General features: G+C 52.6%; 1 protein-coding gene across 1 annotated transcript in view; it reads left to right on the forward strand.

Annotated features, from left to right (window-relative positions):
- The window catches only part of UBR4 (ubiquitin protein ligase E3 component n-recognin 4), a 130,999-nt gene that overhangs the window by 78,083 nt on the left and 40,708 nt on the right, over nucleotides 1-12,208 (forward strand). Inside the window, exons 63-74 of the mRNA XM_068967896.1 lie at nucleotides 366-482; nucleotides 1,444-1,653; nucleotides 3,532-3,681; nucleotides 4,835-5,062; nucleotides 5,706-5,784; nucleotides 6,275-6,520; nucleotides 7,519-7,687; nucleotides 8,189-8,333; nucleotides 8,909-8,994; nucleotides 9,523-9,610; nucleotides 9,870-10,063; nucleotides 11,619-11,858. Coding sequence (XP_068823997.1) covers nucleotides 366-482; nucleotides 1,444-1,653; nucleotides 3,532-3,681; nucleotides 4,835-5,062; nucleotides 5,706-5,784; nucleotides 6,275-6,520; nucleotides 7,519-7,687; nucleotides 8,189-8,333; nucleotides 8,909-8,994; nucleotides 9,523-9,610; nucleotides 9,870-10,063; nucleotides 11,619-11,858 — 1,952 coding nt within the window. The remainder of the gene's footprint in view (nucleotides 1-365; nucleotides 483-1,443; nucleotides 1,654-3,531; nucleotides 3,682-4,834; nucleotides 5,063-5,705; nucleotides 5,785-6,274; nucleotides 6,521-7,518; nucleotides 7,688-8,188; nucleotides 8,334-8,908; nucleotides 8,995-9,522; nucleotides 9,611-9,869; nucleotides 10,064-11,618; nucleotides 11,859-12,208) is intronic.

Here is a 12,208-nt window from a genome sequence, read left to right on the forward strand (position 1 = left end):
GGGGTCGCAAAGAGTCGGACACGACTGAGCAACTTCACTTTCACTTTTCACTTCCATGCATTGGAGAAGGAAATGGCAACCCACTCCAGTGTTCTTGCCTGGAGAATCCCAGGGATGGGGGAGCCTGGTGGGCTGGCGTCTATAGGGTCGCACAGAGTCGCACACGACTGAAGCGACTTAGCAGCAGCAGTTTCTAGCTGTGTCAGGCTCTAGAGTGTCCAGGTGCATAGACCGCAGGTGCATTGGAGCTTGTTTGGTTTGTGATTCCATGTGAGAACCATTCAGCATTGATAGGAGTGAGGGGGTCTCGTGGTGAGGATGCCTCGGGGTCAACGCCAGCGTGGCCCCCTGGCTCCCTGCTGCAGGACGTCTCCAGGAAGAGTGAGCGCAGCGCCCTGAACGAGGTGCACCTGGTGCTGATGCGGCTGCTGAGCGTCTTCATGTCCAGGACCAAGTCTGGATCCAAGGCTTCCGTCTGTGAGGTGTGTTGACCCGGGCTGATGGCTGTGGGGAAGCAAAGGGGGTTGTGTGTTTGGCGCCAGGGTGGCGGGCAGAGGCGACAGACCTCTCTCACCGAGTAAGGCTGTTGGCGCTCGGGAGGAGTAAGAGTCTAAGCTGTCACCTCTTCAGGAGCAAGGCTTCCACCTTTTTCAGAATCCCTTCCAAGCTCTGATCTTTTCCAACAAACCCGCCATTGGAGGGGGTTAAAGGGTTTGGAAGTTCCATTATTGAAAAGCAGGAGACTGTTCTGCAAGCTGCAGAGTGGCTAAGAGGATTCCCCTGCTGTATGTTGCTATAAGGTATGGTAATAAAGCAGAGAGAAAGCGGTGCGTGCGTGCTGGAAAGGAGATTAACACAAAGCAGAGAAGGTAGAGATGGAGGCTGAACTGCATCCAATCTTAATGAGCTTATGAGCTGTGGGGGCTGCTGGGATTTGCAAGGCTCTCCTAATGGTTTTATTTACAGTAGCTTTTCCCCTGCCTTTTTATTTGTGTGATCACTCACCCCATCTCCTTTGGAAGGTAGTTCTGTGGGAAGAGCCCCTACTGGGAGGGTGGGGTTGCAGAGAAATGCCTATAGTGGAAAGTTTTCCTCTCTTCTTAAAATAAATAGGCTTCTTTTCTAGATGCCCAAGGAGAAAGAGAAAACCTCTCCCCTCCAGGTGGAAGGGTTATCTAATTCTTGCCTCCTTGGCCTTTGGCACATATGTGTTGGGAGATTAGATTTGGGAACTGGTGTGTCTTTATTTTCTCTTACCATGCTCTTATGCGGAAGGGTTGGGGAAACGTTTGATCTCGTTGGGAGACTTTTAAATTAAGAGATGGACTCACACTCATGACAGCTGGTTCTCAGGCTGCCGTGAGTGCGTTTCCTGCTCGTGGGCTCGGCTGGACTGCACTCCGGGCTGCCAGCCGCTCTCACCTTCTCCCCGCTTTCCCGCAGTCGTCTTCCCTCATCTCGAGCGCCACAGCCGCCGCCCTGCTGAGCTCCGGGGCTGTGGACTACTGCCTGCATGCGCTCAAGTCCCTGCTGGAGCACTGGAAGAGCCAGCAGAGCGACGAGGAGCCCGTGGCCGCCAGCCAGTTGCTGAAACCACACACCACGTCGTCGCCGCCTGACATGAGCCCGTTCTTCCTCCGCCAGTATGTGAAGGTGAGGGCCTTCCCCGGGCAGGGAGCCTCTCCTCTCCCTCCCCGGGCTTCGCGTCGTCACCCCCCGGAGCAGCGCCGAAGAAGCCAAGGACGCCCCTTACTACCCCTGCTGTCACCAGAGGGCCGTCAGCACCCTGGTTTAGAAGGTGGGCTTTTTCTGGTCGGGCGAGTCTGGGAGTACATCCCTGGGAATACGCGTTCCCACTTACGCCGTGAGGCTTCCAGAGGTCCTGTCTAACGTTTAGTAAGCCTCAGTTTGTACTTCCGGAAGATGAGCACACACACAGTATCTGCTTTATAGAGCTGTTGGGAGCCTCGGGTGTTTGGAAAGCACCGTGCCCGGCCCATCCCAGAGTTCGGGAGATGTTAATCACCATCCCCATTTCTGTCCCACTGAAATCCACGTAGCAGAGCAGGATGGCCTGGGCTGGGTGTGCTGCTCACTGCATGCTCAGAACCACTTTACAGAATATGGAAGTAAAACAACAGAAAACGTGAACCTGAGCGTGTCCTTCTCTTTCTGTGTGACCCTTTGGTGGTTTTCCATAGCTCTTTGGCCAAACAGTTCTTGGTGGATCCAGCTCTCTGCTTGGCTCTATCATCTACAGCAGTCCCGCACGCAGCGCCGCTGACCTCTGTGCCTCCCCCAGGGTGTATGCCCTTCTGAAGTTCTCTCCTCTCCTCCTGCGTTCCTTCTGTCCCCCGTCAGTTCCAGGGGCTTCCCTGGTGGCTCAAGCGGTAAAGAGTCTGCCTGCCATGCAAGAGATGTCGCTTCAATGCCTGAGTCGGGGAGACCCCCTGGGGAAGGGAGCGGCTGCCCACTCCAGCGTCCTTGGGCTTCCCTGGTGGCTCCGCTGGTGAAGAGTCCGCCTGCAACGCGGGAGACCTGAGTTTGATCCCTTGGTCAGGAAGACCCCCTGGAGAAGGGACAGGCTGCCCACTCCAGTGTTCTTGGGCTTCCCTGGTGGCTCCGCTGGTGAAGAGTCCGCCTGCAACGCGGGAGACCTGGGTTTGATCCCTTGGTTGGGAAGATCCTCTGGAGAAGGGAGCAGCTACCCACTCCAGTATTCTGGCCTGGAGAATTCCATGGACTGTGTGGTCTACGGGGCCACAAAGAGTCGGACACGACTGAGCGACATTTACTTTTCACTCTTTAAGACGCAGCTCGGACACTGGGTCCTTCCACAGCATACACTTTGCCACTCTCCAGTCTGAGCTTTCCCTGGGTCCCAGAGCACCCTGACCACACATGTGGGGTCTTTCCCTCCAGGCCCACACCGCGGCCCTGTTTTATTCCTCTTCACACTTCCGGTGTTCGACACAGAGCTGGAAACAGCGGGAGACTGACTGCATGGCGCACTGACTCTGGCAGGCTCTGTTGGGGAGCACACGGCGTGTAGGGTAGCTGTGGTTCCTCCTGTCCACGAATCTCCCAGTGATCCTTGACACACGGTTTCTTACAGAAATACGATCATCATGGAAAGCGTTGGTTCTAGGGAATGGAACGCATCCCTCATGGAAAGTCAGACGCCCTCCTCCTCTACTCTCCCTTCAGGGCTCTCCTGTCCTAGTTCCGATTTTTGTGTAAGCAGAGAACAGTCAGCCCAGCGTCAGAAGCCAGAGTGCAGTGTTAGAGCTTCTAAGAGTGGTGAGGCCTGCCACCACTGTAAGCTCTGCGTGTGATGGAGCTGCCCCCAGAGCCCAGGGTCTTCCTGGCTTTGTGAACTAAACTGTCAGTCAGTGACGGCTCCAGCTTTGGAGGGCGCCATTTACTGTCTCCATCGTGATGTGTTCCTACTGAGCAGGAGACCAGCCTTTCTCCTGGCTGTGGTCACGGAAGAGTCTCAGTCATGGCTCTTCCACACATGTTCTTCTCCAGGGCCATGCTGCTGATGTGTTTGAGGCCTATACTCAGCTTCTGACGGAGATGGTGCTGAGGCTGCCATACCAAATCAAAAAGATCGCCGACACCAACTCGCGGATCCCACCTCCTGTTTTTGATCATTCATGGTTTTACTTTCTCTCGGAGGTAAGTGAGGGTCCCAGTCGAGGAGAGGACATGGGCTGTGACTGCCTCTGTGGCCCCCTTGCACCCTGACTTGCACGTGGTATTTCCCCCAGCAGAGCCCCTCCCACCACTGAGGTCTTGCTCCTTCTGAGTGTACCATACAGTGACACCGTGGGAGCTGTGTGTCAGAGCAGGCTGTCCTCTTTAGTGTCTGATTCTGTACCTTTAACATCCCCCACACATGGTGACGATGGCCACGTTTCATAGCTTGGACTCTGTCTGGAAAACAAAAAGTGTACTAGTTAAGTGAACTGAGAGATTTTAATATAGAGAGTTGGTTAAACAGCCATTGAAGAACCGAGAAGATGACAAGGGAACACTGAGGTGACACAGAGGTAGTGACTGTGAGAAGCAGCTGCGGCAGCCCTGCCAGTGAAGAGGAGGGCCCTGGTGGATCTGACGGGGGACTGCTGTGGGGCCGCAGGAGCTCTGGAGGGGTGTGAGGTGGCTGATCCCGGAAGTTCTGCAGGAAGCCAAGGAACAGGACCGCCTGGACTTGGCCTGTGCTTGGCTGCTGAGATGCTGGAGGCCTCAGGGTGCGGGGCTGCCGCTGGGACAGCGGGTGGACGAGGAGGCGCAGGCCCCTTCTCTGCTCCCGCCCCCCCGGTATCCTCACCGCGCACTCCCCACCGGCAGAGCAGCAGCACAGGCAGCCTGGTTCTGGACCACACACCGCAGAGCAGGCTGCATTTGGAGCCTGGAGAACGTGGCTAAATAACCCACAGAGCCCACCTGAGGTTAACTCCACAAGAAAAATGTTAGCAAACCCCAAATGACCAGTTCAGATTCTAGAGGTACAACAACCCAACTTTTTCGCCTCTATTTAACCTGAGAGAGATATTCGGAAAGTTTCTTCCGTATAGTTTCTCTCTGGGCGGACTGGAGTGGAGAGCAGCCTCCTTGTAGATCCCTAAGTACTGCCATGAGGAATAGTAGGAATATTGCCGTTTCCCCTTTTTAATGCTTTTCTTTCTGCTCGTCCTTGTAAGGAGCACAGAAGCTAGCTCGGCTGTGAGGAAGTGGCTTGGTTCGTGGTGTTTCCTGGAGTCCAGGGCTTCTTGGCCGGTGTGGATGCAGTCCCCGAGCCCCTGACTCTGTTGTTTCTCCCCCCAAGTACCTGATGGTCCAGCAGACTCCGTTTGTGCGCCGGCAAGTCCGCAAACTTCTGCTCTTCATCTGCGGGTCGAAGGAGAAGTACCGCCAGCTCCGCGATCTGCACACTCTGGACTCCCACGTGCGAGGGATCAAGAAGCTGCTGGAGGAGCAGGGCATCTTCCTCCGGGCGAGCGTGGTCACGGCCAGCTCCGGCTCCGCCCTGCAGTATGACACACTCATCAGCCTGGTACGGCCCTGCCGGGGGTGCGGGGACAGGGAGAGGCTCGGCCAGGTGGTCAAAGGGTGGAGCCGTGCACACAGGGCTTCCCAGATGAGGGTCGATCCATCATACCCGACTGCTGTACCTCACGTAATTGGCTTCAGGGTCTGCAGTTTCCCCTCCCTGTCCCTGCCCTTGCTGGGCAGTGGTTCCTCTGTCATGAGGAGGGTTGACTAACTGTGGCATTTGCTCACATTGTGGGCAGGATCCACCCATGGTTTGTGCATCTCTCGTTTTTGCCCCAGAATGCTACAGAAATGATGTATTACCACCTAAAATCAGTTGTTTGATTTTGGGGTATAAATTGCATGGTTGCATAGGAAAATCTAAACTGGATTCTGGTGTTTTTGGTCCAAGCCTGCCTTTGCTGCTGCATTATTTCAGGGGTTGAAGGACCCCTGAAAACAAAGGGCCTTTGTGTGGCGGGGCGTTGACTGAAGCAGGCTCCGTAAAGGCTTCTCTAATGAAGCAGAGTGTACGGGCCTCGGTCCTAGTCTTCTAGGGCACTGGTCAGCCTCACACACAGGACAGGGGTCTGTAATCCAAAGCTGGGGGAGGACCCTGAAGGCGGCCGGTGTGGGTCACTGCTCCTGCCCGGTTCCTGTTGCAGATGGAGCACCTGAAGGCCTGCGCCGAGACTGCTGCCCAGCGCACTGCCAACTGGCAGAAGTTCTGCATCAAGGACGACTGTAAGCAGCGCCTCTCCATTCGGTTGCTCTCCATTCATTCATTCCTTCAAGAGCTGTTCATTGAGGCCCCCGTAGGCCACGCGTTAGACTGGGTGTTAGAGAGAGAGTCATGAGCAAGCTAGACAGGCAGCACTCTGCCCAGCAAAGATGGCAAGACCTCCAAGACTGAGAAGGATCCGTAGAGAGAATGGGGGTGCTGTGGGGGCCCAGGGTAGGTATCTGCTGGAAGGTCAGCAATATCTGCTGTAGGTATCTGGGGTGGTCCGCAGATGAGGAGAGTCACTGTCGCCATAGAAGTGGGGGCTGGAAGCCAGCCGCTGAGTCGTTGCTGTAGGACTCGTCAGGGTCTCCACAGTTGTGAACCCTTCCGGATGAGCCCCCGCGCAGCCCTGGGCAGGCAGCTGGAGGAGGGGGCAGCCTGGCGTCTAGAGCAGCCGCCCTGCGGCCGCGTGAGTGGCACGGAGCTGAGCCCCGTCTCCCCTGCCTGCAGCCGTCCTGTGCTTCCTCCTGCAAGTCAGCTTCCTGGTGGACGAGGGGGTGTCCCCCGTGCTGCTGCAGCTGCTCTCCTGTGCGCTGTGTGGCAGCAAGGTGCTCGGTGCGCTGGCGACCTCAGCAGGCTCCTCCAGCACCTCCTCGTCCTCTGCCCCCGCGGCCGCCAGCTCTGGACAAGCCACGGCACAGCCCAAGTCGTCCACGAAGAAGAGCAAGAAGGAGGAGAAGGAGAAGGAGAAAGAGGGTGAGGACCACCTCCTTGGTGATGAGGACGATGTGTTCTCATCTCTCTGAGAGCACACCGTTTATCCCCTTCCTCTGAAAGGGTTTTCACCCTCATCTATAGAGACCTAAAACCCAAGTGCCCCCCAGGGCCTGCTCTTGGTCTCATTTCAGTTATGTTCCAGGTGACCGCATAAAGAGTGTGACTCCCCATAGCAAGTGTCTGTAACGGGACAGGCCAGAGGTGCACTGAATATTTTTACTAGCCCAGGGTGGAGCGGTTATCAACATTAAATGAAGCTGTGTTAGTTACTAAACGTGCCTTGTAAGCTGCTAGGTGCTTTATAGATGGATGCTGTAGTCATCTTTAGCCGACTCCTTGCCGTCAGAAAGGTGAAAGCTTTGCTGTGTCCCTGCTTTCCATGGTCCTTGGAGGCCTGAGACAGGTGTGCAGATGGTTCACATTCCCCCGTTAATTATTCAGATGCCTCTGTGCAGGTCGTCAGTAATGCTGACTGTATCAGGTAGCAGACTTTTGAAAGGAAATTCCTTCTCCAGCGTGACTACCTTTGTTCAGTGCCAGGTTTATATAGGCACTTTATCCTCTGCTTTTATTGGTAGCGTTATTTTATTTGGAGCTGTTTGTTCCCTTGTAAACAACTGAAAAGTCAAAGTCTCTCAGTCGTGTCTGACTCTTTGCAACCCCATGGAGTCCATGGAATTCTCCAGGCCAGGATACTGGAGTGGGTAGCCTTTCCCTTCTCCAGGGGATCTTCCCAACCCAGGGATCGAACCCAGGTCTCCCGCATTGCAGGCAGATTCTGTACCAGCTGAGCCACCAGGGAGGGCCAAGAATACTGGAGTGGGTAGCCTGTCCCGTCTCCAGGGAATCTGCAGTTGATTTCAAATTATAACCATTTTGGCAAAAAATTTAAGAGACAGCATCCCCTCTCACTCCATTTGAGGACCCTAGACCACTTCTTCCTATCTTCAGCCCGCTCTCCTGCTCTCATCTTGCAGGTGAGAGCTCAGGCAGCCAAGAGGACCAGCTGTGCACAGCTTTGGTGAACCAGCTGAACAAATTTGCGGACAAGGAGACCTTGGTCCAGTTTCTGCGTTGCTTCCTCTTGGAGTCTAACTCCTCCTCGGTGCGCTGGCAGGCCCACTGCCTGACTCTGCACATCTACAGGTAGGGCCTGGGGCTTGCTTTCATCAGGCTGTGTGGGGCTGGTGGCGAAATTCTGTCTTGTCTTCATGTACATACCTACGGTTGCGCATCAGCATTTACACCAGTCTGAATCCTCTCGACGACTGCAGATTTCTTCATCAAGTTGTCTGCTTCTTAGCTATTTAACTGATGTCAGAGGAAGAGGTGATCTGTTGCCCACCAAGAAGACTGTGTGTAGAAGTCTGTTAAATGACCAAACTTGGCTCTTTAGCTAACAATACTCAGTTTCTGCCCTTGAGTGATGCTGGAAAATGGGAGTAAACCACCTTCTGAAGACAGGAAAGGATGGTGCTGGATCTGTTAGGGTTGATGGTCCAAAGAGCAGTAGCGCCGCTCAGACTCAACCCATAGTCGTGGGGAAAGAGGTACATCACAAAGGCAGTACTTGGGCCTTGTTGATTAAAATAAAGGAGCCCCTAGGGTTTTTTGCTACTGATAAAATGAACTGTCATTTATCTCCAGAAACTCTAGCAAATCTCAGCAGGAGCTGCTGCTAGACCTGATGTGGTCCATATGGCCAGAACTCCCAGCCTACGGTCGCAAGGCTGCCCAGTTTGTGGACCTCCTGGGATATTTCTCCTTGAAAACCCCACAGACAGAGAAGAAGGTAACAGATAATTGATGGTCAAAAAGGCTTACTTGCCACATTTAACTTTTTTTCCCTTGAATTAAGAATGTTAAGACTAACCTACATAGGGGTATACAGGTGAAATCTCTTTTAAATATATATTGAGCACTTCCAATATGTATGTCACCTAGAAGATACACACTAGCAAAAAAGCACAATCTGAATTTGGCTTGGCCAGCAGACGTAGATAAAGTGGGGAAGAAATGCATCTCATTAAAATTGCTTGGGGAGAAAAGTGGTCCTCTGGTTTTTCTGGCTATCCTGATCACACATCCAAAAGTATTTCTGTAACGAGATAGTCATTTCATAGCTTCTCCATATAATAACATTTCTCTTCCTCCACAAGCTGTAAGAAGATGGCTGCTACTAAGACTGTGAAAACTTCTAAAGAAGATAGAATCCTCTAAACAGTTAGGAATTAGGCTCAGCTTTGCGTGATTCTGAATGAGGGCTGGTACTTCCAGGGCAGTAGCAGCTGGAAAGCAGAGGAGAAAAGTCTTTTCTAGTAAGACTTTGGGCTTTAACTCTGGTCCCCTGTTGACTTCTGTTTTCAGTTGAAAGAATATTCACAGAAGGCTGTGGAGATTCTTCGGACTCAAAACCATATTCTTACCAACCATCCTAACTCCAACATTTACAAGTGAGTTCTGTTCTGCTTTCTCTCTATTTGAGGCTCAGCCAACAGTGCAGTTGTTGTTTCCACGCTGATTGTTAAGAAGGTCTCTAGTTTCAAGGGTCTAAGTCTGAATCCCATAAGACAAGTTTATAGGAAATAGCTGCATTTAAAAGAAAAAAAACCTTTGGAAGACAGTGTTGATTAAAATCTTTTATTATTTCCTTGGTATGTTAGCAACTGTTCTTTTTTTTTTCCCTCCAAACTTTATTGATGTATAATTTACACACAACAATATGTACCCTTTTCAAGTATACAGTTTAATGATTTTTAGTAAATTTAGTTGTGACTCTTGAGTCAAATTTTAATGTAACATTTAGGATTCCCCTGACCTCAGAACAGATCAGAAATAAGGATATCTCACATTTCCTTGTGTTTTCACTGGGGTGGGGCTTGCCTTGGGGAATAGTGAGCTGTGATTTTCTTTTGACTTCTTTGTGAAGCTCCATGCTTTCTAAAATGAAAATTTAATGCTGAGACTGCTTTCTTCCTTAGCACCTTGTCTGGCCTGGTGGAGTTTGATGGCTATTACCTGGAGAGTGATCCCTGCCTGGTGTGTAATAATCCAGAAGTGCCGTTTTGTGTAAGTGACATCTCTCACGTGGATAGTCCTAGCTTCTGGGGCCGGTGGGTCTCTGGTTTCTAGAGACTGATGTTACTGCTTGGGTGTCCCTCTCCCAGTGGTGGGTCAGAGTGGTGTGAATTCTTACCTGACCAGCTACCTTAAATCAAAATTTCATCCATGGACAAAGAGTGGGCTTACACTGATGAGTTTTGAAGAGGACAAGATGAGCCGCTAACCTTGCACTAACACAGTGTTCTGTGTGCGCCTTTATATTCAGTACATCAAGCTGTCTTCCATTAAAGTGGACACGCGGTACACCACCACCCAGCAGGTTGTGAAGCTCATTGGCAGCCACACCATCAGCAAAGTGACGGTGAAAATCGGGGACCTGAAACGGACCAAGATGGTGCGCACTATCAACCTCTACTACAACAACCGGACCGTGCAGGCCATCGTGGAGCTGAAAAACAAGTATGGGCTTTTCAGTCTTGGAGAGGTGCGGGCCTGCGAGGCTCGGCGCCTGGTGTCGGCTCTGATGGCTGGGGCCCGGCCAAGCGGCACACTCCTGGCGGCCCAGTATGTCTGTCCTCTTGCGACTCTGGTCGTGGCTGGGGGATAAAAGTGCAGTGCTGGCTCTTAAGGGTGCGGACGGAGGCTGTGAGATCGTGTCTGTGGGGCCCTCGAAGCCCAGGCTCTGCCGCAGCCTGAAGGGGAGTGGAGTGCTGGGGGTTCCAGGCTGCTCACAGCCGCGCTGGAGGAGCGGCTGTTTCCATGTAGACTCTAAGGTAGGGAGGGAGTTGTTTGTTAGATTGAGACACTGTTCTCTTGCTCATGGAGCGGGCAGCAGTTCTCAAGGAGGTTCTCTAGTATGAAGTCCTTCCATTTCTGCGTGGTGCCTTTCGTCTACATTTGCTGACGCTGATCTTTGTAGCTTATCTGTCCTGACGTCTGAAACAAGGCCTGGTGTGTATGGGCCAAAGAAGACACCAGCTTGGGTTCGTGTCGACTTTTACTGAGACAGACCACTTGTTGAAGACTCAGGCGTTGCTCTTGGGCAGAGAATATGGGTAGAGGCTACTGGAATGCCAGGACTTGCAGTGAGTGCTGCTTTGTGCTCAGAATGGAAGTATTAGTATTACTCTGAAGGCAGAATAAAGCTAGCATGTACCGCGGAAACAAACGGCCACCAGGAGCTCTGCTTTTTAAAGCAGGTTTTGTCCTTTGAAAAGCATGGTTCACACTGGTGGCCTGCAGGTAGAAGCTGCTCATTGGGATGACCTAGTCCCCTCTGGAGCAGGTAGATTTGGTTTCTGTTGTGCAGAGTTAGCTCAGCCGCTGGGGTGAAGCCCTCACACTCTGGAATGCAACTGTGGTTCACATCCCTTGCAGAATCTATTTCCTTATCTGTAAAAAGCAGAGAAGTCTACTCTCGGGGTGTTCTTTTAAGGATTAAATGTGTTAGCATATGTAGAATGCTGAGAACAGAGCCTGATACATAGTAAAATTTCAGTAAACACTAACTCTAACTCTATTAAGGTAATTATCTCTAAATTATCACTTGCCTTTACTCTTGGCATGTGGTCCGGATCCTGGTGTGTCCCTCTGCCTCTCTGAAGCAATCTGAGCTTTATCCTTCCAAGGTAGTTGCCATGGTAGGAACTTACGGCAGTCACCATCATGGAGCCTCTTGGGAGTCCAGGCTCCAGTGTGGCGTACTTTCAGAGTAACGTCTTCCCTTGATGGACATTCCCTTGTTTTTCTGGAATCTCAGAAATTACCATATATGGTGTCTTAAAGCACCTGTATGTTCTACCCTTTTTTCAAGAGAGAAAGAATAGTGGAAACGTATCTTTAAAATTAAGTTGCTTTTATTTGTCAGAGTCCTTTTCCTTAGAATAACCATTTCACTGTCTTGGGAGAACACGTAGGAACAGTCTTCCTTCCGTCTCATCAGACTGTCATTGCTGCGGGTCTTGTGAGAGTCTTTCAGGCCCTCTACCTGTCTGCCTGACACCGTTTCTCCTAGGCCGGCGCGCTGGCACAAAGCCAAGAAGGTTCAGCTGACGCCTGGGCAGACAGAGGTGAAGATCGACCTGCCTTTGCCCATCGTGGCCTCCAACCTGATGATTGAGTTCGCAGACTTCTATGAGAACTACCAGGCCTCCACGGAGACCCTGCAGTGCCCACGCTGTAGTGCCTCGGTCCCCGCCAACCCCGGTGTCTGCGGCAACTGTGGGGAGAACGTCTACCAGTGCCACAAATGCAGGTGGGGGAGCGGCTGTCTCCCAGGCCAGGTGCACCCTTGTATTCCTCAGGAGGAGTCTCAGTGTGGGCAGTTCTGCCGTGTGGTGCCCTCACGGTGGAGGATTATGGGCCTCTAGCGCGTGGAGTTCACAGATACAGGAGAGGGCCGGGGAGAGTGGTGGGGTGGTGGGTGGGGTGGTGGGTGGGCTGGGGCTCCCGAGTTTAGCTCCAGGTCCCTTTTCTGGTTGCCCGGTTGCCTGAGTCGTCCTTGCCTGTAGGCTGCTGCCCCTCCGAGAGCCCTGCAGGGTCCCCGGCGCCTGCAGGTGTGGCGCATCCGCTCCCCCTTCCCCCCGCCCTCTGCGGCCCGCTGAC

This window comes from Capricornis sumatraensis, chromosome 3, assembly GCF_032405125.1.
Source record: "Capricornis sumatraensis isolate serow.1 chromosome 3, serow.2, whole genome shotgun sequence".
Classification (NCBI taxonomy): Eukaryota; Metazoa; Chordata; class Mammalia; order Artiodactyla; family Bovidae; genus Capricornis; species Capricornis sumatraensis.